The sequence below is a fragment of the Colossoma macropomum genome, unplaced genomic scaffold (assembly GCF_904425465.1).
Source record: "Colossoma macropomum unplaced genomic scaffold, Colossoma_macropomum, whole genome shotgun sequence".
Taxonomy (NCBI): Eukaryota; Metazoa; Chordata; class Actinopteri; order Characiformes; family Serrasalmidae; genus Colossoma; species Colossoma macropomum.
Window position 1 is genome coordinate 21,638,817 of NW_023494789.1, and position 26,651 is coordinate 21,665,467.

The 26,651-nt window shown below is 39.3% G+C and overlaps 1 protein-coding gene across 1 annotated transcript; it reads left to right on the forward strand.

The window, feature by feature from the left end:
* The first annotated feature begins 850 nt into the window (after positions 1–850).
* igfbp5a (insulin-like growth factor binding protein 5a) lies at positions 851–10,382 on the forward strand. The gene is made up of 4 exons (XM_036570548.1): positions 851–1,199; positions 6,808–7,013; positions 7,199–7,318; positions 8,478–10,382. The coding sequence occupies exons 1-4, from the start codon at positions 851–853 to the stop codon at positions 8,613–8,615; spliced, it is 813 nt and encodes a 270-aa protein (XP_036426441.1). The 3' UTR covers positions 8,616–10,382.
* The last annotated feature ends 16,269 nt before the right edge of the window (positions 10,383–26,651 follow it).

Below are 26,651 nucleotides of genomic sequence, written 5' to 3' on the forward strand. Positions count from 1 at the left end.
AAAGGAAAACATTTATGATGGCAAAAAGCAGTGCTGTCTCCACTGCTACCGGGGTTGCATTGAACTAATCTTAAAGTTAGCTAGGAAAGAAAAAAATACTGCATGCTGGAGCAGACCCCTGAATCCAGAATTCAGTCTCTTACAATGTAACTTGTTAGAACCAATCATCAGCAAGACACAATAAGCCAGTTATAAATGTATATAATTCAGACAGTTCGTGGTAGTCATTGTTGTTAGTTAGCCTTCCATTTTACAGCACATCAACTTGCAAGACTAGTGGCCCCAAACAAATCCTGTTTAGGGGCCCTAAAATGCTCGAGCTGGCCCTTATTTGTGTACAACTACCCTTTCACATCCAGTATTTTTGAACCTCCAGTGTTGTGTTTGTGTATTAGAGTGCTGCGCTACTTCAGGGTCCGCCCCAAACACTTTTAAAGTGTAGCTTTAAATGAAGGGAATCCCCCTCAGCCCCCCCCCCACACACACACACCACATGTGCTCGGTGCTCGGCCGGTTTGCTGACAGTTTGCTAGAGCCCAAGCGAGTCTGCGTGCTCTAGGAAACAGGAGGAAGCAGCAGCGCGCTGTTGCTCTCGCGGAGAGGATTAGTGGAGAGCGAGCGCCGCGCGCAGACGCTCAACTTCAACTTGTGGCGTGTTTGACTTCGAGCCGCGGGCTTTTTGTTTAGACGTGAGAATAAGGGCGCGAGAGGCTGGTCAGTTTTCCTCCAGCGCCGGCACTGTGCCATCCAGCTTCTCCAAAACGCCGGACGCGCAGCCGCTGACCGGAACCGCGCAAGCTCGAGCGTCGCCAGCCGCTGCCTTTGCTGCTTTTGCGTCAGGGGACGGATCATGCTCGTGCGCCTGTGCGCGTGGCTGGCGCTCGCGCTCTCGTGCGGCGCTCCCCGACGCCTCCTGCTGCTGGCCTCGTACGTGCCGTGCGAGCCGTGCGACCAGAAGGCGCTCTCCATGTGCCCGCCCGTGCCCGTGGGCTGCCAAGTGGTCAAGGAGCCCGGCTGCGGCTGCTGCAAGACGTGCGCGCTCGCCGAGGGCCACGCGTGCGGCGTCTACACTGGCACGTGCAGCCGCGGGCTGCGCTGTCTGCCGCGCGCCGGCGAGGAGAAGCCGCTGCACGCGCTGCTGCACGGCAAGGGAGTGTGCACCAACGAGAAGGCGTACAAGTCAGCGCACACCGCGCGCGGTGAGTGTCCGGCAGGAGGGAGGGTTGGGGGTGGAGAGGGGGGCTACGCATGGAGAGATGCGGAGACGAGGTTAGTTCACGGATGCACGTGCGCCACGGCTCACGCGCTTCAAGCCTTAGCCTGTGTCAAAGTAGCAAAGAGTGGATGTAAATTCATATCGCTGATAAAGTCTTTCATGAACAAATCCAGCTGAGTTAAAGTAGTGATGCAGTGGAAGTAAGCTAAGATGCGAGTAAAAGCACTGCACTCTTAAAATTGTTCTTCAAGTGTTCTTTAGTAAAAGGAATGGTTCTGTTTCGAACCATGAGTTTTATATATATATAGAACCATTTCATGCTTAAATGGGTTTTTCCATGGTTCTTCAGGGTCCTTCAGATTGATGGGGAATGTGCTGTATATGGTTCTGTTGAACCATATACAGCACATTATGTTGAACCTTTTTGAAAAAGGTTCTGTACAGCGCCAAAAAGGGTTCTTTTGTTTTTACAAGCTTGATGTTATAACAATAACAGACCCCTTTTGGAGGGTTCTTCTATTAACTAGTACTCTAAAGAACCATTTAAGCATGAAATGGTTCTGCATAGAGCTCAAGGTTCTAAACAAATCCGTTCCCTTTACTAAACAACCCTTGAAGAACCATCTTTTTAAAGAGTGCAGTTAAGGGTTACGGTGGTATAGTTAAAGTATGCAAGTACTAGTTAAAGTGTTAAAGTACTAGTTTAAATATTAATGCAGTAGCCAAGGTATTAGTGAAATAAAAGCAGAACAGTTCCAGTATTACAGTATTAATGTACTAAACTGAGCATACTAGTAAAGGGTGAAAGCACATTTAAAAGCAATAAAGGACTAATTAAGTATTAAAGAACTAGTTAAAGTTAAACAACTAGTGAAGGGTGACAGCCCTTCAAAAAAAGTGCTAGTTAAAGTATGAAAGAACTAGTTAAAGTGTTTAAGTACTTGTTAAAGCATTAAATTATACATCAAAGTGTGAAGTAATGAAGTGATGGTTAAAGTACTAGTTAGCATATTAATGTATTCATTACAGTATAAAGTAATAGAATGATAGCCAAAGCATTAAAGTTCAAGTTAACAATAATAAAGTGCTCATTAAATGTAAGGTAACAGAGTGATAGAGCATTAAGGTACTAGTTAAAGTGTTAAAGTACTAGCCTAGTCAGACAGCCGGAATGTTAAATAGTATTATGGTGTGCTGCGTGAGCTTTCAGTTTTTTTCACAATGAAACAGCACAGGCTGAGCTTTAATGGTTTTGAAGCTTACTGCCTCCTCTTCCTTGTAGGGACAAAGTCCACAGTCAAGCATTTGCTGCAATTAACTCTTATAAGGCAGTATGAACTGAATAGTGTGTAGTCATGGTGGCTGTGCTTCCTAATGATTTAAGATCATCATATTTCTGCCTCTGTAATTGGCCTTAGAAGCAGTGTTAGTCAAACATTTTCAGTTCTTCCTTCGAATTCTCTCTCTCTCTCTCTCTCTCTCTCTCTCTCTCTCTCTCTCTCTCTCTTTCTCTCTTTGCACGTATGCAAGGTTGATATTTGCTGTGTGGTGAGGCTCTGTGTGCTGTAAGAGGCTCTGTGTGTTCTACTCAACATGCTTTAAGACGGATGAACTCTTCTTCAGAAAGGCAATCCTTCCTTCCTGCTCTACCCGCAGACTGCGAGAGAGAGAGAGAGAGAGAGAGAGAGAGAGAGAGAGAGAGAGAGAGAGCGAGAGAGCGTCCAAGAGTGCGAGAAGAGAGAAGATTTGGTAGGGGACAAAAAAGAAGGGAAATATGTGATAGAGAAGAAGTACACAGAAAACGGTGTTATTTTAAAAAAATGGTAGAGAGAGGTTTTCTGTGAAAGAAAAAGGCATTAGGATGACCACCATCCTTCACAAATAAGAGAGGAGACAAGAAAGGAAGCCAGAGAGCAAAGAAGGTGCATGCAAAAGATCAAGGTCATGTACAAGTGCTCTCTGGGCATTGCAGAGCTCAGATTAGCATAAATTCCCAGAAGACTACTCCCAGATTAGGAGCTCCACCCTCTCACTGGTGACATCCCTCAAGAACAACAAAAAAAGGAATCATCGTAAAATAATGAGAAAAAAACTTGCCAGATGATACAGCGGCAGATTAAGGAAGAAAGGCGGAAGCCCCCAGCTGATTTATTGCATTGGTTTCTCCGGAATCAGTGTCAGAGGAATAGTCGTGGCTGATTTGCTAGTGATGGCGTCAGGAAGGGCTTGGGAGATTTGCTCATCTGGTGTGACCCTGTTTCCCCAGCCGCTTAGCTCCTCTGCAGTGGACGGGGGAGAAGAGAGGAGGGGGTCAGGCCCTGGGACCTGATTACTCACGCTATACAGCTGGACACCGCACTGACGTGGGAGGCTTGAGTTGCCTGGAGAAATTAAAGTGGGCATCTGTCATTTTCAGCACTCAATTAAAAGGCTTGCACTATATCACTTGCTGGCAGTTTAGGGCCTTGCCTTAATTCAAGGAAGTGGAAAAAGTTGACAGATTACAAATCGTGACACGGCAGTGAAACTCCGGCTTTTCCACAAGACCAGACGACTTTTCTGGGGTGTGTTTATGTTCATGTCATGCAGAAAAGCAGTACGCCAAATGAAACATGCATGTCGACTGTTTCTCTGGCAGGCTTGAGTGATCTCTCCTAATAAAGTTTTACAGCAAGTCTTACAGCTTGCATTTGGCGCTCACTCATGGAGAAAGTGCGTAGCAGCTGGAGGAAAGAAAGAAAGAATGCAAAATAATGTCTGAGTCATATTACTACAAATACATAGTATAATAAACGTGCAGTAAAACTCCTCTTTCATATAAGATCTTATGCTGTTTGCACATAGAAGCTTTGTTTCGTCCATATTTATGCTTAATTTTATAAAATCATTAACCTATTACTATGCCTTATGATAAACCCCTAACATTTATTAAAGAAATGTTGGAAGAATTGCCTAAATATGGAGCCCTGCTGGTGACATCTCCCCACATCTTACTAAGTTGTGGCCATAACTTCATTATCTCATTCCTATGCCTTACTAAGTCGCATTATTTTTATTTATATGGGATGTCACCAGCAGGGCTCCATACTTAAATAACATTGTGACACGAAGTTCATTGTGAAATTTGTCAAACAAAGTAATAAGTTATAATTTTATTGTGTTGTGAAATGGACTGCTGAGCTTGGTGTAATAGGGGAATCAATCATATGATGGATAGAGGAACTACCATTTATTATTTATTTGTTTTGTTTTTATAGAGTCATGTTTCACTATATGAAAGGATCTAAAAATGTAAAACTTGTTCATAGTTACTACACGCTCATCACAATTGAATTGATTACAGTCAAGACGCTTATAAAGTTTTCATTAATATTTTTTTTTCATTCAGAGATGATTACAAAACAAGCTTCTTCAGTGCCTTCCAGTATTGCTGTCTTCTGAGGTATAATGAACATACACCGAAAATGTGAAGGAGGGCTAAGCTTTCAGTTTTTGAAGTAAAAATGACATTGGCACCCCTAGAAATTTTTATGAACAATCTGATATGATATATTTTCATTCAGATAATATAAATGATGTAAGATATAACAAGCATCTGAAGTTAAGGTAAATCTGCCTGGCAGTGGACAGAAGTGTATGTGGTTGCTATGTACAGTATGGGTTGAGAGGCAAAATGTTGCCTGATTGCCTGAGCAGGCTGCAACACAATGAAGGAAGGATAACTTTTCTGGGGTCACTGGTCTTACAGAACTACAATAAGATGCCACCTCCATGCCAAAAACTATTTGGAAGTCTTGACTGAAGAACAGCCCTACTGTCATGAAACACTGATGTAAGCATGTGGGGTTTGGTAAACATCAACTGATTCTATGGTCAAAACATAGAATCTGGGAACAAACACTAGAAGTGGGTTTGGTGTAAAAAGACTCGCACTGACAAGATCCCAGATACACAATGCGAAGTATGGTAGTGGATCAGTGGGACTGTGGGAATGTTTTCCTTCCAAAGGCCTGGGAATCTTATTATGATACGTGACAACAAGGACTCCTTCAAAACCAGATTTTAGATCAAAATCTGCCTGCATTGTCAGGTTGAGGTTGGAATTTCCAGCAGGATGATGGTTCACTGGTCACACAATCAATCTTTTGCAGTGCCCCCCTGTGGGGTGAGCTGAGGAGGACAGTCCACAAGCAGCAATGAAGCACTGCGAAGGATCTGGAGAGTTGTTGTCTCGGATGCCTTTAGTTGTGTTCTCCAGCCTTATCCAGGATTATAAGAGAACACTCAGTACTGTTATCCTGGAAAAGGGAAGGGTGTATAAAATACAATGAACCAGTGCCAATATTTGTTACATGTTTTTTTGAGAAGATATGCTGCACATAGAGATGGATAGTTGTAGGATTATGCATCCTTTGCCATGGTTGTGATTGGCTGTAGTTTACTTCATTGAAAGATTAAGTTCCTTCCTACTTAATAGACAAAGACATTATCTATTGCCTTTTTGCTTGTCTTTACCAGGGAGACCAATAGTTAGGGAGGGTACAATATCATAGTTCCTTCTACCTTTGCACCAAACGCAGTTCTTATTAATAATTATTCTCCATTTATTTACCTTTTGACCAACTGTCTTCCACTTTGGGCAACCGAGAGACAAAGCCTGACAGATACAGAGAGTGGTAGGAAGAAAAGAGTGATCTACACATGACTAAGCACTGTTGGCGACTTTCCAGAGCCCTGGCTGGCTGTCAGATGCTGAACATTAGTCTTTCTAAGCCTCCTTTACAAGGGGGGGCCCTGCATATGGAAAAACTGAGCAGCAGCATCCACTGAGTAGAGGAAGGCCAGTGCTGTGAACGAGGGTGGCAAAAGTGACTGGAATCAACAGACTCAAAAGGCAGAAATCTGACATGTGGTGCAAGATTGATGGCAGGCAGGCAGCCAGAGTGTAGAACATCCTGGTTGTCCTCCTTCGTTTATGCAGCTGGGATTGATAGAGCCTGCCTGGGTTTTAAAGCTATCATTCGTTAACTCCTGAACGCTTAACTAGTTTTTTGCAGCTGCAAGTTTCACGGCTACCTTACAGGCTACAGTCAAGCAGCTAGGCTTATGCTTGCTCAAGGAAACTAGCATAAAGCAGCTTCCAGGCATAGGGCTGGGGTGATGATTATTTTCGGAATCACTGGCAGATCTTTTTTTTAAAAATTACAGTATATCCCTGATATTAACGTTCATATATATCAAATATATAAGATCTGCATTTTGTAATTCAGCTATACATGGTGACAATGAACAGTACTGAGCATATATTTGAAAGAAAATATCTCCACTCTGTGAAAACTATCCTCCTTTGCAATGAATCCTTTGATTACGTTTGCACTTTCATTCTAACTCTCGTGTCTGCACTAGGTAGGTTGATCAAAATCTCAGTCATGGACAGCTTCTTTTATCCTTTTAAAAATTACACAATTAAGAGGCAAAGTTACTCATCACTGTGTCAACACAAGGATAATACTGATGGTCAGGAACACTGAAACTGAGACTTTTGAAGTTTAAACAAGTTCACTTCATGTTCTGCTGTTCCTAATTCACAGATCATGAGTCGCATGAGCTGGTGATTTCGGAGGTGGCGGAGGATTTGCTTCCACATGTCAAGGTGCCTTTGTTTCCCCGAGACCACATCAACAATAAGAAGGCCCACGCCGTTCGCAAGGACAAGAAGCGAATACAGTCCAAGCTCAAGACTGTAGGCCACTTGGACTACTCCACCTTCAGCATAGACAAACATCAGTCTGAAATTGTAGGTCCTACAGATCATGCTAACCAGCTAGCAAAGCTTCCTGCCTTATTGGTGCATACATAGGAAAAAAGGAATTAACGTGCTAAAATCCTATTTGATCACTTCTTTCTCTGTTAGTGAGACCCCAGCTTAAAAAAGATAAACTGAGCATGTTTTTTAGTATGGTTGTTTTCTGCTAACTGCAGGGACCATGTCGAAGAAAGCTGGATGGAATTATCCAGAAGATGAAGGATGCCCCCCGAATCTTGGCTCTGTCTCTCTATCTGCCCAACTGTGACAGGAAGGGCTTCTTCAAACGCAAACAGGTGTCAAGTCATACATAACCTTAGTCTGTGCATAACTGTCCTTAATGTGCTGCACATAGAGACACAACATGTAATATGTCCTTTTCCAAAAATGTATGTGGTTGGCTGAAGACCTCGTAAAGCAGGGGTGTCAAACTGGGTTCCTTGCAGGCCACAGCTCTGCACAGACGCTCTTCTAACATTCTGAATTCAACTAATGAAGGCCTTGCTAAGGCTGAAGGGTTAAATTGGCTGGGTTTGATGAGGTAGAACTAGAGCAGTGCCCCAGTAGGAACTAGAGGTGTGCGTTCTGACAAATTTTGATATTTGAGTATCTGTAATAGTTAGTGAACGAATATCAGGTTAACCACAGAGAAGAAAAAAGTAACAACAGAAAAGGAAAAAAAACGTAGCATAGTGATTTTTACCTTTTAAATGATAGCACTGGTGTTAGGAGGCTAAAATTGGAAAAGATGTTATTAATATAGCCAAAGAAAATTGTGCCAGAGGAGTGCAGCTTCAGAGGAGCTAATGAGCTAACAGAGCTACCTTATCCTGCACTACTGATGAGGACCTGTCATCTTCTACAGGTATTTTCTTCTCAGTGGACTGTGTGCTAACTTGTTAGTTTTCAGAGAAATATATTTTCAGCTAACATCAGCTACAGTATTAAGCCTAGTTAGCAACAAAGCTGTGTGATCTCTGCCTCAATAACAATGCGTCTTTGGCGGTGCACTAAAGCTAAGGCACTTGTTTCATGTTAGAAAAGTCAATCAGCAAATGAGCCAAATTTCACAGTCCTGCTTTGAAAAAAAAGCACTGAAACTTGTTTGACACCAGGAATGTGCACGAGTACTTGAGTAGTAATAGTAAGTAATAGTAATAGTAACTGTGAACGCGCTGCCAAGGATACGTTACAGACATGGTTGTGTCATTTTTTTGTGATTATTATGCTTTTTTGTGATTGTTTTAGCCTCTTGACACCAGAACTATCATAAAAGAGTAAGTCTCTGGCCAATTTCTCCAGCTAATTTCAGCCAAAGTACTCTTTTTCTTACCTGTGGTTAACTAGTTATCCAGTTATTTGAATATCAAATAAGTTGCAATGCCTGTCCCTAGTTGACACCCCTAATGTATGATCTAACTCAAAATTCTTTCCCCATCTTTGATCATATTACAGTGTAAGCCCTCCAGGGGACGCAAGCGGGGCATTTGCTGGTGTGTGGATAAGTATGGGGTAATAATGCCAGGCACTGACTACAGCGGAGGTGACGTCCAATGCAAAGACCTGGAGAGCAACAGCAACAACAATGAGTGAGGGGTCTCTGCCCCCCCTTCCCCATCTTCTGCCATATTTCATCCACTGCCAATCACTTAAATAATCCTAGTTTGTAAGAGCCTGTCCTTAACCTCAGAACAGTTAAAAGTAGACATTAGATTTGTACGCACTTAATTCATATCTTTTGACAGCTCCTGTGAACCCTGTTCTCCTCTGGAACTCGAATGTCAGTCATCTCAGTAACATTTTATATTCATAAGCCTACTTAGCGCACTAAGATATTGCATATCATATCAGAACAACAATGGAGTTGGGTAAGTTTTCACTACTAGTGGTATAAAAGCAATATTAGCAACTATGACGAGGTCTGTATGCTCGTGAGGGGTGGTTCAATTCCATTGTGTTTGTCCACTGTGGAGCACTTGTCCACAGACACTTTCTTTTTGTACTACGAATTTGTTTTTCATTTCTCGGTCAATGTGCAATGTGAATGACTGTCAGTGCTGGTATTATGTCAGTCCCACACTTTCTCCTATAGTGACTGTCAGCAGTAGCTGATTACAGGAAGTAAGCTTATCGTGTTGAAATGCCTTCTGGTTTTTCGAACTCAGTTTAAACCCGAGAGCATAGCACCAGTTTGTAACCTAGTTAATTGTGAAGTGGCATACATATTTTCTCCATCTCAATTAAAGCTGGCACAATCTCTTGAAATAAGCTTCAACTTTAAAATATGCAAATGTGCGGTATATTCCAATGGCTCACCGTACTATAAGGAGACTTAGCTGTTTGAATACAGGATGGAACAAAAACCCATCTAGCCATTTCTCTCTCCCTGGTGGCTGCTCCTGGGGTCTTTGGGTTCTCATGGAAATCTCAGTGCCTTTTTCAACGCATTTGAATTCTGATTTACATCAAGACCACAGAGGAAAAACACTCACTCAAAGCAAACCTCTGCTCTTCATGAGTTCATTCAAATTGAGGAGGATGGCAGCGAGAGAGTACTAGTATGATGGATGACTGGAGAGTGGTACCAAGAACACACTGAGCTTTTATTTTATAGAAGGCATATTTTGTGTTCAATTCTTTGCGCTTTCCCGACATCTTGCTTTGCAAGTATGACATTGTGTTAGCAAGCTGATAACATTGTGCAAAAAACTCAGTTCTCTGATTGTAAATAAGGCTTTAAGATGACCCGAGTTTTTTTTCTATTAAGCCGCTGTCCTTAAAGATTCTGGCACTTTAAGAAGTTCAAATGTGATTTCCGATAAATGCAATCCCTCTATTGTTCATGTTATAATGCAGGACAATTCCACTCAATGTGAGGGAAGCTCACTGTAGCGGGAGATCTGTAGCATGTATAGTAATCTTTATTCTGCCGACCAGTGTGACAGGGTTTATGTGGTACCTATTTTAGAATAAAACAATAACATTTTAGGCCAAATATTAGACCAAATCAAGCATTTTCTTGAAACCATCTATGCACATGTACTGTGCAAGGTTCATGATAATATAAAACAGATCTATATGGAAATATAAGCTTTTGATTTATTTCTTATTACTTCTTTGAGATATTCTGTCAAAGAATTGCTCATTTTCTCCATGTGACCTTGAAAAATGTTGAGAGTCGTAACCAAGTGTGATAAAAGGTTGAATTTCTGCATACGACATCAAAATATTAGTGTGTGGTATTTATTCACTGTGTAATTTATGTACTCTTACCTGTGTCTCTTTTGTAATGAAAAAAAACATTTATTTAAATATAGTTATATACACAATTATGAGAATAAAAATCATGTGGTTATTTCTGTTCCTTGTGTGAACTGCATTTTATATAACTGGGTCAGAATGTCCCAATGTAAACGCTGAAAGAAATTCTGCAAACCGAGAACCAGTTTGACTGCACTTGGAGAGTATTCAAACACATGCAAAGTTGAGCAGTAGGTGTTCTAGGTCATCTGCACTGTCCAAAGACCTGAATAACCATCTTGGAAAATCATACACCTGCAGTGAATTGTGTAATCAGTTTTTCTTATTTATTTAGCTACACGTCTATCTGAAAGAAGGTACATGCAGTGATGTGCGAAAGTCAGATACCACCCTTTATTTAATTTCAGTCAAAACAGCTATTAAGCACACGTTTTTGAGTTTTCAGTATCAGGAAAAGAAGCAGAAAGCTTCAACAACTAAATATGATATCGATTTTTTCACCTGTAGGGCCTATTTAGTGCATCCAGACTTTGTCTTTATTACAGCTTCCATTCTTTTTTTGCTTTCAGTTTTTCAAAGAAATCTGCAGGGATATTGTTCCACACCTCTAAAGTTCAGTCTTAGAAGATGGTTGCGTTTTCTTCTTCTCACAATCCAAGTAATCCCAAACACATTCTATGATGTTGAGGCCTGGGCTCTGGGGTGGCAAGTTGTTCCATTGTTCTGAGAACACCAGCTGCCAATCCATTGTTCTGAGAACAAATGATGTGCAACAGCTACACATCCTTTTAGACCCACAGTGTTCAGCTGTCTTCTTACAGTATAAGAATAGACAGAGACAACTGTGGATTTCAGAGCTGAAGCAAGAGTAGAGCTTGATGATGACAGTTTTGGTGGTATATCAGGTCTTGCAGACCAGTTATTATGAGTGGATCTGTTTCTAACTTTAAAAATTCCTGTTTTTCACTTTTTTTCTCTGACTCTTCTCTTCCTTATGCAAGTAAATGACTTAATCTCTTAAGAAATGTCTCCTACAAATGACTTGTACTTAGTTGCCATTTTGACTTTAAACTAATAAAATTAATAAATGAAAAGAGGTCTCTGATTTTTGTACAGGACTGTAAATGTGTCTGTTATATAGACCTCTTCTGTTATTCATGCATTTGACTGTACCAGAACAACTCTGAGATCATTTTCTCTGTAGTAAAAACTAGACAACTGTCCAGAGAACTGACAGAATTGTGATTTTTTAGCAGTCAGATTCTCTTTAGGCTCTCATTTGATCTAATGTATCCTGACATTTTGACTGTTCTTGTATGTATATTACTTTTGGCTACTCATATTTATATAATATTTACAACTATTAACTAGGCATAATTTAAACACTATGGAGAAATATGCTAAAGACTAATAAGACATCTTGATGCTAATGTCTCAGTTTCTATGACATTATTTCTCTCGAAAGTGTGTTACTACTTATTACATGCAGTATGAATAAAGTCTTGGGAAATTAAGCAGGTTTAGTAAAATGATTTATCTAGTACTGGTCAAACATGATCACTTCATTACAATTTGTTACTTCTTTCACTTCATCACAATGGTCGCTAACATGAATATGCCATATTGTGGTTATAGAGTTTGACCTATTTTATTTTATCTTGCAGAAAGAAAGTAGATAACAACAAAGTCACCTCCATCTAAAACTGTATGTTTGTGTTTTTCCGGCAGATCTAAAACTGAATGTTTGTGGTTTTCCAGCAGATCTAATACTGCATAGTTGTGCTTTTCCAGCAGATCTAAAACTGCATGTTCACCAGATTTCAGCAGATTTACTTTCAGATGACAGGTTTGAATAGCTGTGCATTTTGCAGGGGCCTGGCTTTTTTTAAACCCTGTTGGCTTGAATGAGAAGGCAGTGGACTGGAAGAAATATTACTTAAGTGTTGATTTAAACAGGAGAGAATTCTGGCTTTTCAATGGCATACAAAAACTGAACACAGCGAATCAGGTAACGCTGCTTCTGCTAAAACAATGACAGTAACACTTATCTCAGTTTTAATGGTTTGTCAGCTGGGTTTGTGCAATTAGCAAAGGGATTAAGCGAGTGTTTAGCAAGGAGTAGATGTTTGTTCACTGGAGCCTGTGGTTGTGGGCAGCAGTAACAGTAGCAGTAATGCTAGCGTCCTACTGCCCAAAACCCGTTTGCTGTAGAAAAAAGGAAATATACAGGTATGTGCTTTTTTAGTAAAATACATACTTCTACTTTCTAAAATTAAAGAAAAGTTCTGGGCAAGTGATTAGAAACTATTTTAACTTTTCGTTTTTAGCTGATGAGCTCCATTTACTCCCATTCATTGAGGACTGACTCGCAGGAGCCCTCTTGCGTTTTACAGTCATGTTTTTGATATAACGGGGGAAATAGGAAGTGACCAGGCTCCTCATAAACCAGCTCTGGTTACATGAGGTAGCTAAAGAAAAGGGATAGGCTATTTAACATTAGCCACTATTTTAGTGTAAGCATGAATTTTAAGAAGCCAGAAAGTGAGAGTGTAAACGAGTGAAAGAGACAGAAATTATGTTCTTGACAGCTCTTTATATTCTTTGTTTTCATAGTTCTCTTCAGTATTTGAAGCAATCGCACAAGTAGTAGCCACAGCCTGTTGTTAAGATAAAGTCAGTGAAATGGTCACACAGTGGTAAACATAATGAGAGTTTATATACCTCAGTTCTTCAACCTGTAGATGGATATATGGGGTGATAGCCCTGCTGAAGGCCAGTCAGGTGAGAAGATTTTTCTAGTTAAAATAAAAAAAAAATGAATGGATTAATGTCTCATTAAGCCATGACTTCTTATAAATCTGATTTGTAATCTGAAAAATAATGTGACACAGGCAAGGAAAAGGAAAGAAAGAAGCTGAAGGAGATAGATGGGAGCAGGTCTGATCTGTTTTCTGTATATTTTAATAACATGTTTAGGACTTGCAGTTTTAAGAGAGAGGAGATAGTATTGCTTGACTTTAGTACCGTTGCTTGATCTGTGCCTGTTGTAAGTGAATGGACATTATTTAAGTCATATTAGATCCATGCCTAATACAACAAACTATGAAGAGACAGATCTTCTGTCTTCTGAGTGTCACCAAATAGTCATAATTTTTTATCAACAAATGTTTGCCTGTTGCTAGTCTAAAAGTTCATGGATGAAAAGATATTTTGGAGCCATAAAAGTCTCCTAGTGAAAGTTTAGCCCCCCCTATCCATTAATCTCTAAAATGTGAAAATATAGTATGTTAGTAAAAAAAAATGCTAATCAGTTATATGAGCTACTAAGTTGAGGATCAACAAAAAAAATTCAACTGAGAACTCAAGCCAACTGAATTTATATCAAACTAAAGACAAAGTAAAAGGAAGGTAGAAAACTTTTCCACAGCTAAATAGCTTCTTCGGTATTATCCATTAGCTGTAGTTAGCAATGATGAAAGGATGCATTTGTACTTCCTGCAGAAGGTGGCCCTATCAGACTGTCTGTCAGTTACTGGTGTAGAGAAAATATTTGATGATGTCAAAAGTTGATGCATTAAGCTTCAACTTGTATGTGCAGAGGTTTGTGCAGTGTACATATGACTAAACTTGCATAAAAAGCTGATACTCGCCTATATTGTGGTGCAGCTAAACATGTTTTGTTTAGGCTGGAGAGGACATTATCCTATTAAAAGAATTTAGTCAGCTGACGTGGGACCAAAAAAACCCACTTAATTAACTTTTTTACTGTTTACATTCTGAATGGTGACCAACCTTGAGAATTGCTGTGACATGACTGTATCATTCATCTATCCAACTAGGATAGATTCCTTCCCATTCACAAAGGGAAAAAACAAAGGGAAATCTTTTTATCACTGTGGGTTAAATCAGCACATGAGCTGGTGCTAAAGCTTACAGTTTACAAGAGGTAAATAATTTTCTGTTCAGTGATGTGAAAACATGTTGGCTTGTCAAGGTTGTACATCTCATTGGCCATTTCATCTTCATCAAAGCTGTTAAGGGACTCTTCAAAGACTCTGGAGGCAATTTCTTCACTTTAAATGACAAAGAAATTAAAGCAGGCTATACAGAACATCCAAACATCAACCCTCTGCCCAGCTAGTTAATGACTAAAAACAATTCTACGAATTTCCACCTTTAATCAGGAGAGCAGATTACACCCGTATTGAGGAAAGCAGATTCCACCACCTGTACCAGGAGAGCAGATTACACCTGCATTGAGGTCAGAGCCGTCACTAACCTTTCACCGCAGAGGCGGGAACTGCGCGCCTAGGGCCGGTTTTGGAAACTTCGGAAGGATTCAGAACGCGTTTGGTGAATAAATTATTGGTTTATTTGACGTAGCAATAGTTTTCAATTGGATGTTTATTCAAACCTATTCCTAGAATTTGTGAATGCTGAACTTTACATACATCAAACCGAAAATAAGCACTACTTGCTAAGAGTTAAGTTAGCTGGCTAACGTTAGCTAGCTAGCCATCATATAAAATGTTGGTAACCTCTTTAAGATGACTGTTTGCTCTCTCAAAAAAATTGAGAAATGTGCGTTTTTAAATTACATTTTTAAAGTGGGACTTTCTGATGTAATAAACTGGTGTGTACACTTGTTAGTTGCTAGCTAACGCTAGCGAAATAGCCTAACTAGCATAGTTACGTACGCGCGAGCTTAGGCTAAGTTAATATCTCTGCTGGACGACCGGTTCCCTCTGGCTAACCTGTGGTAACCCATGATGAATACGGGCTCAAATATGAATTGGAGACGTCGAGTGACTGGTGTTGGAGTGACAGAGAAGTAGAAACTAGCTAGCTAGCTGTGCTCTGTGGTGTGTGGGGCTGTTAGCTTGGTGGCCAGCAGGCTAATGGGCTCACACACAATAGAGCAAATTTGATGCTTCACTCACACGAGTTTGGAGAATAAAAACAGCAATCTGAGGAAGAGACGTCGATTGACTAGTACAGTTTAAACAGTAACATTAGGTTAACAAGGTCAACTGAGCTGCGATTCGGTAGTTAACTAACGCTAGCTCTCAAGTGATTTTACATGCTAGTTAACTATCCTGTATCAGGCTAAAGTTTGTAAAATCTGTTCTTTCTTCTTATGTCACTGTTTTCAGGCTTATCCACATCTATTCTTCTTGCTATTACCTACACGTTTTCTACATCTACCACCAGTATTTATAAGATGTGGAAGCAACTTTTATTTACCTCTCTCTTTCTGACATGTTGCTGGTTTGTTTACACTCATTTTTCTAGTTGTAATCACTAAAAATGAATATGTCTGTCTTTCACTGAAGTCAGTGTTTTAAACTTAATAGTTACTAATATGTCTGTGTTTCTCATGACTGACTGTTGACTGACTGTAAAGAACAGTTTTGTGATGTTTTTTAATGTTTTCTCATGAAGTGTGTGTGTGTGCATATATCTGCTTCCTTTGTATACAAACAAACTTTAGTCCTTTTTCAGGGTATCTTTTTGTTCTACTTCTAGCCCCCCTACCTACTCCCCACGTTTGTAGCTTCAGGAGCCATTTTGCCAGGAATAAACAAAGTACAAAACTTCTGAACTTGAGTAAAAGTAGAAATGTACTCTATTAAATATAAAAGTCTATTTGTCTTAACTTACAAAAGTTCTTGTTTATAAAGTAAACTTTGGCCAGAAATTGTAATGCATCAGAACAATACTTTTGGTTATTTTGTATTTTATTTTTTTTTTACAAAAGTCATTACACTTCAAGATAAAATAAAGAATTTTAAAATAAAATAAGAATTTTGTCCAATATATACACACAAAAAAGATAAACATGAACCAGAAAGCCAAAATTCCACTTTGATTTCAGGTTGACTTTAAATGTACTTTATTAAAAGTGTCATAAGTAAAAGTAGTACAGAGTGTTATTGCAGTTGTGTAATTTTGGTGAATACTTTCTCTTAAGGAGTAATGGTATTTAACCCAGAGCATTTCTGCTTTTACTCAAGTTACGAACACCTCTCTTACACAACAACTAAGAAGTTGTGTACTTTGTCCACCCTGCTCCTCGCTGACCACCTACTCCAGAGGAAGCCAGAAAAAATATCTCTAAGGTATGAAAGCAACCTGTTTACTAGATTTGAGAGGCTTGAATGCTTATACAAATGCAGTAAGTCAACATAAATGTGCTTGTATCCATTTCAGTTGTTGAAGCTAGTTTTTTTTAAACCTTTACCAAATGTTTATCTTTTTACAGCCATCCATCTGCTGTTTCTGATTCTCGACTGAAAAGGAATTGTCCCAGGTACTTTGATTTATAGTATCTTTATGGTATTGCTCTTTGTAATTTTAGTATGTTACGCTAAATATTTTATTACGTCTTTTAGCACAAGGCATTGCCAGTATTATGTATTTGGCTTACCTGCTATGCCTTTTCTTATTTTGCAAAACGGTTCTATGAAAGTAATATGACTTTGAAGGTTGTGTGCTATTGTGAAAGACGTAGTACAATGTTATTCACAGTAACCTGCTCTTTCTTGTATTGTTTTGCATATACCTTTGCTTTTTCTTGTCACTTTGTAGATTTATTTTGATACTGTTTACTATTTGTTCAGGATTCTTTATCCTTATGTTTTGTGTGTTGAGTGTTTTGTTACTAATTTTGCTCACTTATTTCTTCATTTTAGATGCAGTCATGAGGAATCCATCTCCACAAACTGCAAGTGACAAAGAAATTGACCAGAGACCTTCACATCTGTTAAAAGCTGAGTATATTTAGCAGGTAGGATTTTGATTTTTATTTACTTGCTGTCTCTCCCTTTCCATACATACTGTACATATATGCTTACTGGCCATTTTTGCAATGTTTCTAATTTATAGACTTTAGTCCATCTGCCTCTCTGTATACATTGTTACCCCCTGTTTTTCCTGTTTTTACCTCAGGGCCACCACAGAGCAGGTATTATTAATGGATCATGCTCAGCACTGCAGTGACACTGATGTGGTTTTAGTGCGTTAGTGTGTGTTGCACCGGTATAGTGGATCAGACAGTGCTGCTGGAGTTTTTAAACACTGTGTCCACTCACTGTCCACGCTATTAGACACTCCTACTTTGTTGGTCCACCTTGTAGATGTAAAGTCAGAGACGATAGCTCATCTGCTATGGCACAGTTTGTGGTGGTCATCCTATAGTCCTTCATCAGTGGACTATTCTCAGGCCAGCAGTGGCACTCAAGTGATTATAACTTTGCTGTATCTGATACACTAGTACCAATACCACACACATGTCACTGCAGTGCTGAGAATTAACCAGTAATACCTGCTTTGTGGTGGTATTGGTGGGTCTTGATCATTGATGATATGCTGAGAAAAAGATCAACTACAATTTGCAATTGCAGAACTACAAAGTGCACATATATATTTAATGGACCTGATTCAATAGAAAAGTAAGTAAATACAGGGCAGCATTACCTAATAAAGTGGCCAGAAAGTGTATACATAGTGATGTAATTAGGGTCCAAGCACGCAGTGCGTAGGACCCTATTGCTTTTGCTAGGATTTTTCTTCTTCTTCTTCTTCTTCTTATTAGGGTTCAAGCATGCAATGCATTGAACCCTATTGAAATTGTCAAGATTTTTCTTATTATTAGGGTCCAAGCACGCAAGTGCGTAGGACCCTATTGTTTTTGTTAGAGTTTTTCTTATTATTCTTCTTATTATTATTATTATTAGGGTTCAAGCATGCAATGCATTGAACCCTATTGGAATTGTCAAGATTTTTCTTATTAGGATTCAAGCATGCAATGCATTGAACCCTATTGGAATTGTCAAGTTTTTTCTTATTAGGGTCCAAGCACGCAAGTGCGTAGGACCCTATTGTTTTTGTTAGAGTTTTTCTTATTAGGGTTCAAGCACAAAGTGCGTAGAACCCTATTGGAATTGTGCGGATTTTTATTATTATTATTATTAGGGTTCAAGCATGCAATGCATTGAACCCTATTGGAATTGTGAGGATTTTTCTTATTAGGGTTCAAGCATGCAATGCATTGAACCCTATTGGAATTGTGAGAATTTTTCTTCTTATTATTAGGGTTCAAGCATGCAATGCATTGAACCCTATTGGAATTGTGAGGATTTTTCTTATTATTATTATTATTATTTTTCTGCCCTGAAACGGAACGCACAGCCCAAACCGTAAGTCCTAGAGACACCAAACTTAGTCAATAGGTAGTAGTCCCTCCCGCTACTCAGGCGCAAGGAATTAGCCCAGTTGGCCATAAGGGGGCGCTACAGCGCAGGCCAACGCGTTTGGGTCTATATCTCCTAAACCAGATTTTTGCCAGACAAGGCATATTTTTTTCCTGGTTCTATGGGTCCAAATAAACCTTTTGGCTATTTTGATTATTTAGCTCCGCCCACTTAGATTTTTTGCAATACTGCAAAATGTGCGAAACCTACTTTTGTGTACTAGTCCTCCAATCTTTGCCCAATCCTCATGCGTTTGGTGTCAAAAAATTCAGAAGAGTGTCCTGGTCAATAATCATCAAAAACATTTCAAGTTTTCCATACAACATGGCTGTCATATGCAAATGAATCCTTCTGGATAAATTCAAAATAATTCAGAATTAATTGAAAAATCTGTAACTCAAGAATCCTTCAGTCAAAAAATTTCAAACTTCACAGGCCATGTCAGTAGCCCATTCTGAGGTAGCCATTCGATTTTTGTGCGCATAAGTAATTAGGGGGCGGAGCAACAAAAACAGGGCATTTTCTCTGCCTCTGAACATCCGATCAAGCTGAAACTTTGCATCCAGCATTCTCTCGCCAATCTACAAGTGTGCATTTAAGGACAATTGAATACATTGAAATTTGTGGTCGCCATCGGCCAATAAGCATTCAGCAGGCCATTTGACAGGCTTAACATTGACCAATCATGACGAAACTTGACTAGTGTCTATATATAGCCACTTTCTAACAACCAGTCGCGTTTCAAAAGATTTGACCACTGGGGGGCGCTATTTCAAAAAATTACACATTATTACATGTTATTACAATATTATTACAATTTTCGCCTAAAAGCTATTGTATTACCATGTGACAAACAATTTTGCCTATACATGTTTATTAAAAATCTGTATCCTTTTTTTGTAAGAGATAAATGTTTCAAAACCCTATTTTTTGAACTAGTCTCTGGATTTTGATCCAATCTTTTCAAAATTGGTCTAGAACAATTCTTTGGCCTCTCTAGGTACATAATTATCAAAAACATTTTGACTTTTCTACTCAGGGTCATGTGGATCAATCAATTATTTCCTGCATACGTGGCATTGTTAGCTCGATTAGCTATAACTCACCAGTCATTGGTCAGATCATGTCCAACCTTTGAGGATTTATACATATTGAGATTCTAATAGAGTATGCCAAGTTTGGTCCAGATTGGCCTTTGGGTGTGCCTTAGCACTCAAAAACACTGAAAAATCAATTAAAATGCTATTACAATGTTATTACAAGGTCCACATATAAACAATTGGTGTCATGTGACTCAGTCCCCTACGATGAACAACTTTCTAATTACATGTTATGTCAAAAATTGCACTGCTTGTCTTTTATTTAGGCTTATTCATTCAAAGATTTCACTATACAAAGATTTACTATACAAAGGCTTGAGGCCTGTTTAGGCCTAATATAATAGAAGGCTTAAAGCCTTTTTAGGCCTAATGGGCTAAACCAAAAGCTTGAGGCCTTTTTAGGCCTAAAGGCCTAAACCAGAAGCTTGAGGCCTTTTTAGGCCTAATGGGCTAAACCTGCAGAAGGTCCCGTACTGCTGTTGCATGCTTGAACCCGCTCATTGCCGCTCGCGGCTATATTTAGGGTTCAAGCATGCAATGCATTGAACCCTATTGGAATTGTGAGAATTTTTCTTATTATTATTATTATTATTTTTCTGCCCTGAAACGGAACGCACAGCCCAAACCGTAAGTCCTAGAGACACCAAACTTGGTCTACTGGTAGTAGTCCCTCCCGCTACTCAGGCGCAAGAAACCAGCCCTGTCGGCCACAAGGGGGCGCTACAGCGAAGGCCAACGCGTTAGGGTCTATATCTCCTAAACTAGATTTTTGCCAGACAAGCCATATTTTTTTCCTGGTTCTATGGGTCCAAATAAACCTTTTGGCTATTTTGATTATTTAGCTCCGCCCACTTAGATTTTTTGCAATACTGCAAAATGTGGGAAACCTACTTTTGTGTACTAGTCCTCCAATCTTTGCCCAATCCTCATGTGTTTGGTGTCAAAAAATTCAGAAGAGTGTCCTGGTCAATAATCATCAAAAACATTTCAAGTTTTCCGTACAACATGGCTGCCATATGCAAATGAACCCTTCTGGATAAATTCAAAATAATTCAGAATTAATTGAAAAATCTGTAACTCAAGAATCCTTCAGTCAAAAAATTTCAAACTTCACAGGCCATGTCACTAGCCCATTCTGAGGTAGCCATTCGATTTTTGTGCGCATAAGTAATTAGGGGCGGAGCAACAAAAACAGGGCATTTTCTCTGCCTCTGAACATCCGATCAAGCTGAAACTTTGCATCCAGCATTCTCTCTCCAGTCTACAAGTGTGCATTGAAGGACAATTGAATACATCGAAATTTGTGGTCGCCATCGGCCAATAAGCATTCAGCAGGCCATTTGACAGGCTTAACATTGACCAATCATGACGAAACTTGACTGGTGTCTATATATAGCCAGTTTCTAACAACCAGTCGAGTTTCAAAAGATTTGACCACTGGGGGGCGCTATTTCAAAAAATTTCATATTATTACATGTTATTACAATATTATTACAATTTTCACCAAGAGCCTATTGTACTACAGTGGGACAAACAATTTTGCCAATACATATTTATTACAAATCTGTATCCTTTTTTTCGTAATCGATAAATGTTTTAAAACCCTACTTTTCGAACTAGTCTCTGGATTTTGATCCAATCTTGTCAAACTTGGTCTAGAACAATTCTTTGGCATCTCTAGGTAAATAATTATCAAAAACATTTTGACTTTTCTACTCAGGGTCATGTGGATTAATCACTAAATTCCTGCATACGTGGCATTGTTAGCTTGGTTAGCTATAACTCATCAGTCATTGGTCAGATCATGTTCAAACTTTGAGTATTTATACAAATTGAGATTCTAATGGAGCACACCAAGTTTGGTCCAGATTGGCCTTTGGGGGTGCTTCAGCACTCAAAAACACTGAAAAATCAATAAAAATGCTATTACAATGTTATTACAAGGCCCACATATAAACAAATGGTGCCATGTGACTCAGTCCACTAAGATGAACCACTTTCTAATTACATGTTATGTCAAAAATTGCACTGCTTGTCTTTTATTTTGGCTTATTCATTCAAAGATTTCACTATACAAAGACTTACTATACAAAGGCTTGAGGCTTTTCTAGGCCTAATATAATAAAAGCTTGAGGCCTTTTTAGGCCTAATGGGCGAAACCAAAAGCTTGAGGCCTTTTTAGGCCTAATGGCCTAAACCAGAAGCTTGAGGCCTTTTTAGGCCTAATGGGCTAAACCTGCAGAAGGGCCCATACTGCTGTTGCGTGCTTGAACCCGCTCATTGCCGCTCGCGGCTATATTTATTATTATTATTATTTTTCCGCCCTGAAACGGAATGCACAGCCCAAACCGTAAGTCCTAGAGACACCAAACTTGGTCAATAGGTAGTAGTCCCTCCCGCTACTCAGGCGCAAGAAACCAGCCCTGTCGGCCACAAGGGGGCGCTACAGCGAAGGCCAACGCGTTAGGGTCTATATCTCCTAAACTAGATTTTTGCCAGACAAGCCATATTTTTTTCCTGGTTCTATGGGTCCAAATAAACCTTTTGGCTATTTTGATTATTTAGCTCCGCCCACTTAGATTTTTCGCAATACTGCAAAATGTGCGAAACCTACTTTTGTGTACTAGTCCTCCAATCTTTGCCCAATCCTCATGTGTTTGGTGTCAAAAAATTCAGAAGAGTGTCCTGGTCAATAATTATCAAAAACATTTCAAGTTTTCCGTACAACATGGCTGCCATATGCAAATGAACCCTTCTGGATAAATTCAAAATAATTCAGAATTAATTGAAAAATCTGTAACTCAAGAATCCTTCAGCCAAAAAATTTTAAACTACATATGGCATGTCCGTAGCCCATTCTGAGGTAGCCATTCGATTTTTGTATGCATAAGCAATTAGGGGGCGGAGCAACAAAAACAGGGCATTTTCTCTGCCTCTGAACATCCGATCAAGCTGAAACTTTGCATCCAGCATTCTCTCCCCAGTGTACAAGTGTGCATTGAAGGACATTTGGATACATCGAAATTTGTGGTCGCCATCGGCCAATAAGCATTCAGCAGGCCATTTGACAGGCTTACCATTGACCAATCATGACGAAACTTGACTGGTGTCTATATGTAGCCACTTTCTAACAACCAGTCGAGTTTCAAAAGATTTGACCACTGGGGGGCGCTATTTCAAAAAATTACACATTATTACATGTTATTACAATATTATTACAATTTTCGCCTACAACCTATTGTACTACCATGTGACAAACAATTTTGCCTATACATGTTTATTAAAAATCTGTATCCTTTTTTTGTAATAGATAAATGTTTCAAAACCCTACTTTTTGAACTAGTCTCTGGATTTTGATCCAATCTTTTCAAAATTGGTCTAGAACAATTCTTTGGCCTCTCTACGTAAATAATTATCAAAAACATTTTCACTTTTCTACTCAGGGTCATGTGGATCAATCAATTATTTCCTGCATACGTGGCATTGTTAGCTCGATTAGCTATAACTCACCAGTCATTGGTCAGATCATGTCCAAACTTTGAGTATTTATACAAATTGAGATTCTAATGGAGCATGCCAAGTTTGGTCCAGATTGGCCTTTGGGGGTCCTTCAGCACTCAAAAACACTGAAAAATCAATAAAAATGCTATTACAATGTTATTACAAGGCCCACATATAAACAATTGGTGCCATGTGACTCAGTCCACTAAGAGGAACAACTGTCTAATTGCATGTTATGTCAAAAATTGCACTGCTTGTCTTTTATTTTGGCTTATTCATTCAAAGATTTCACTATACAAAGACTTGAGCCCTTTCTAGGCCTAATATAATAAAAGGCTTGAGGCCTTTTTAGGCCTAATGGCCTAAACCAGAAGCTTGAGGCCTTTTTAGGCCTAATGGGCTAAACCTGCAGAAGGGCCCATACTGCTGTTGCGTGCTTGAACCCGCTCATTGCCGCTCGCGGCTATATTTATTATTATTATTATTTTTCCGCCCTGAAACGGAATGCACAGCCCAAACCGTAAGTCCTAGAGACACCAAACTTGGTCAACAGGTAGTAGTCCCTCCCGCTACTCAGGCGCAAGAAATCAGCCCTGTCGGCCACAAGGGGGCGCTACAGCGAGAGCCAACGCGTTTGGGTCTATATCTCCTAAACCAGATTTTTGCCAGACAAGCCATATTTTTTTCCTGGTTCTATGGGTCCAATAAACCTTTTAGCTATTTTGATTATTTAGCTCCGCCCACTTAGATTTTTCGCAATACTGCAAAATTTGCAAAACCTACTTTTGCGAACTAGTCCTACAATTTTTTCCCAATCCTCATTCATTTGGTGTCAAAAAATTCAGAAGAGTTTCCTGGTCAATAATTATCAAAAACATTTTAAGTTTTCCATACAGCATGGCTGCCATATGCAAATGAACCCCTCTGGATAAATTCAAAATAATTCAGAATTAATTGAAAAATACGTAACTCAAGAATTCTTCAGCCAAAAAATTTCAAACTTCACAGGCCATGTCAGTAGCCCATTCTGAGGTAGCCATTCGATTTTTGTGCGCATAAGTAATTAGGGGGTGGAGCAACAAAAACAGGGCATTTTCTCTGCCTCTGAACATCCTATCAAGCTGAAACTTTGCATCCAGCATCCTCTCGCCAGTCTACAAGTGTGCATTTAAAGACGTTTGGATACATCAAAATTTGTGATCGCCATCGGCCAATAAGCATTCAGCAGGCCATTTGACAGGCTTAACATTGACCAATCATGACGAAACTTGAATGATGTCTATATGTAGCCACTTTCTAACAACCAGTCGAGTTTCAAAAGATTTGACCACTGGGGGGCGCTATTTCAAAAAATTTCACATTATTACATGTTATTACAATATTATTACAATTTTCACCTACAGCCTATTGTACTACCATGTGACAAACAATTTTGCGTATACATGTTTATTAAAAATCTGTATCCTTTTTTTGTAATAGATAAATGTTTCAAAACCCTACTTTTTGAACTAGTCTCTGGATTTTGATCCAATCTTGTCAAAGTTGGTCTAGAACAATTCGTTGGCATCTCTAGGTACATAACTATCAAAAACATTTTGACTTTTCTTCTCAGGGTCATGTGGATTAATCACTAAATTCCTGCGTACGTGGTATTGTTAGCTTGATTAGCTATAACTCACCAGCCATTGGTCAGATCATGTCCAAACTTTGAGGATTTATACATATTTGGACTCTAATGGTGTCTGCCAATTTTGGTCCACATTGGCCTTTGGGTGTGCCTTAGCACTCAAAAACACTGAAAAATCTATTAAAATGCTATTACAATGTTATTAAAAGGTCCACATATAAACAATTGGTGTCATGTGACTCAGTCCCCTACGATGAACAACTTTCTAATTACATGTTATGTCAAAAATTGCACTGCTTGTCTTTTATTTAGGCTTATTCTTTCAAAGATTTCACTATACAAAGACTTACTATACAAAGGCTTGAGGCCTGTTTAGGCCTAATATAATAAAAGGCTTGAGGCCTTTTTAGGCCTAATGGGCTAAACCAAAAGCTTGAGGCCTTTTTAGGCCTAATGGCCTAAACCAGAAGCTTGAGGCTTTTTTAGGCCTAATGGGCTAAACCTGCAGAAGGGCCCGTACTGCTGTTGCGTGCTTGAACCCGCTCATTGCCGCTTGCGGCTATATTTAGGGTTCAAGCATGCAATGCATTGAACCCTATTGGAATTGTGCGGATTTTTCTTATTAGGGTTCAAGCATGCAATGCATTGAACCCTATTGGAATTGTGAGGATTTTTCTTATTATTATTATTATTATTTTTCTGCCCTGAAACGGAACGCACAGCCCAAACCGTCAGTCCTAGAGACACCAAACTTAGTCAATACGTAGTAGTCCCTCCCGCTACTCAGGCGCTAGGAATTAGCCCAGTTGGCCACAAGGGGGCGCTACAGCGAAGGCCAACGCGTTTGGGTCTATATCTCCTAAACCAGATTTTTGCCAGACAAGGCATATTTTTTTCCTGGTTCTATGGGTCCAAATAAACCTTTTGGCTATTTTGATTATTTAGCTCCGCCCACTTAGATTTTTCGCAATACTGCAAAATGTGCGAAACCTACTTTTGTGTACTAGTCCTCCAATCTTTGCCCAATCCTCATGTGTTTGGTGTCAAAAAATTCAGAAGAGTGTCCTGGTCAATAATTATCAAAAACATTTCAAGTTTTCCATACAACATGGCTGCTATATGCAAATGAACCCTTCTGGATAAATTCAAAATAATTCAGAATTAATTGAAAAATCTGTAACTCAAGAATCCTTCAGCCAAAAAATTTCAAACTTCACAGGCCATGTCAGTAGCCCATTCTGAGGTAGCCATTCGATTTTTGTGCGCATAAGTAATTAGGGGGTGGAGCAACAAAAACAGGGCATTTTCTCTGCCTCTGAACATCCTATCAAGCTGAAACTTTGCATCCAGCATCCTCTCGCCAGTCTACAAGTGTGCATTTAAAGACGTTTGGATACATCAAAATTTGTGATCGCCATCGGCCAATAAGCATTCAGCAGGCCATTTGACAGGCTTAACATTGACCAATCATGACGAAACTTGAATGATGTCTATATGTAGCCACTTTCTAACAACCAGTCGAGTTTCAAAAGATTTGACCACTGGGGGGCGCTATTTCAAAAAATTTCACATTATTACATGTTATTACAATATTATTACAATTTTCACCTACAGCCTATTGTACTACCATGTGACAAACAATTTTGCGTATACATGTTTATTAAAAATCTGTATCCTTTTTTTGTAATAGATAAATGTTTCAAAACCCTACTTTTTGAACTAGTCTCTGGATTTTGATCCAATCTTGTCAAAGTTGGTCTAGAACAATTCGTTGGCATCTCTAGGTACATAACTATCAAAAACATTTTGACTTTTCTTCTCAGGGTCATGTGGATTAATCACTAAATTCCTGCGTACGTGGTATTGTTAGCTTGATTAGCTATAACTC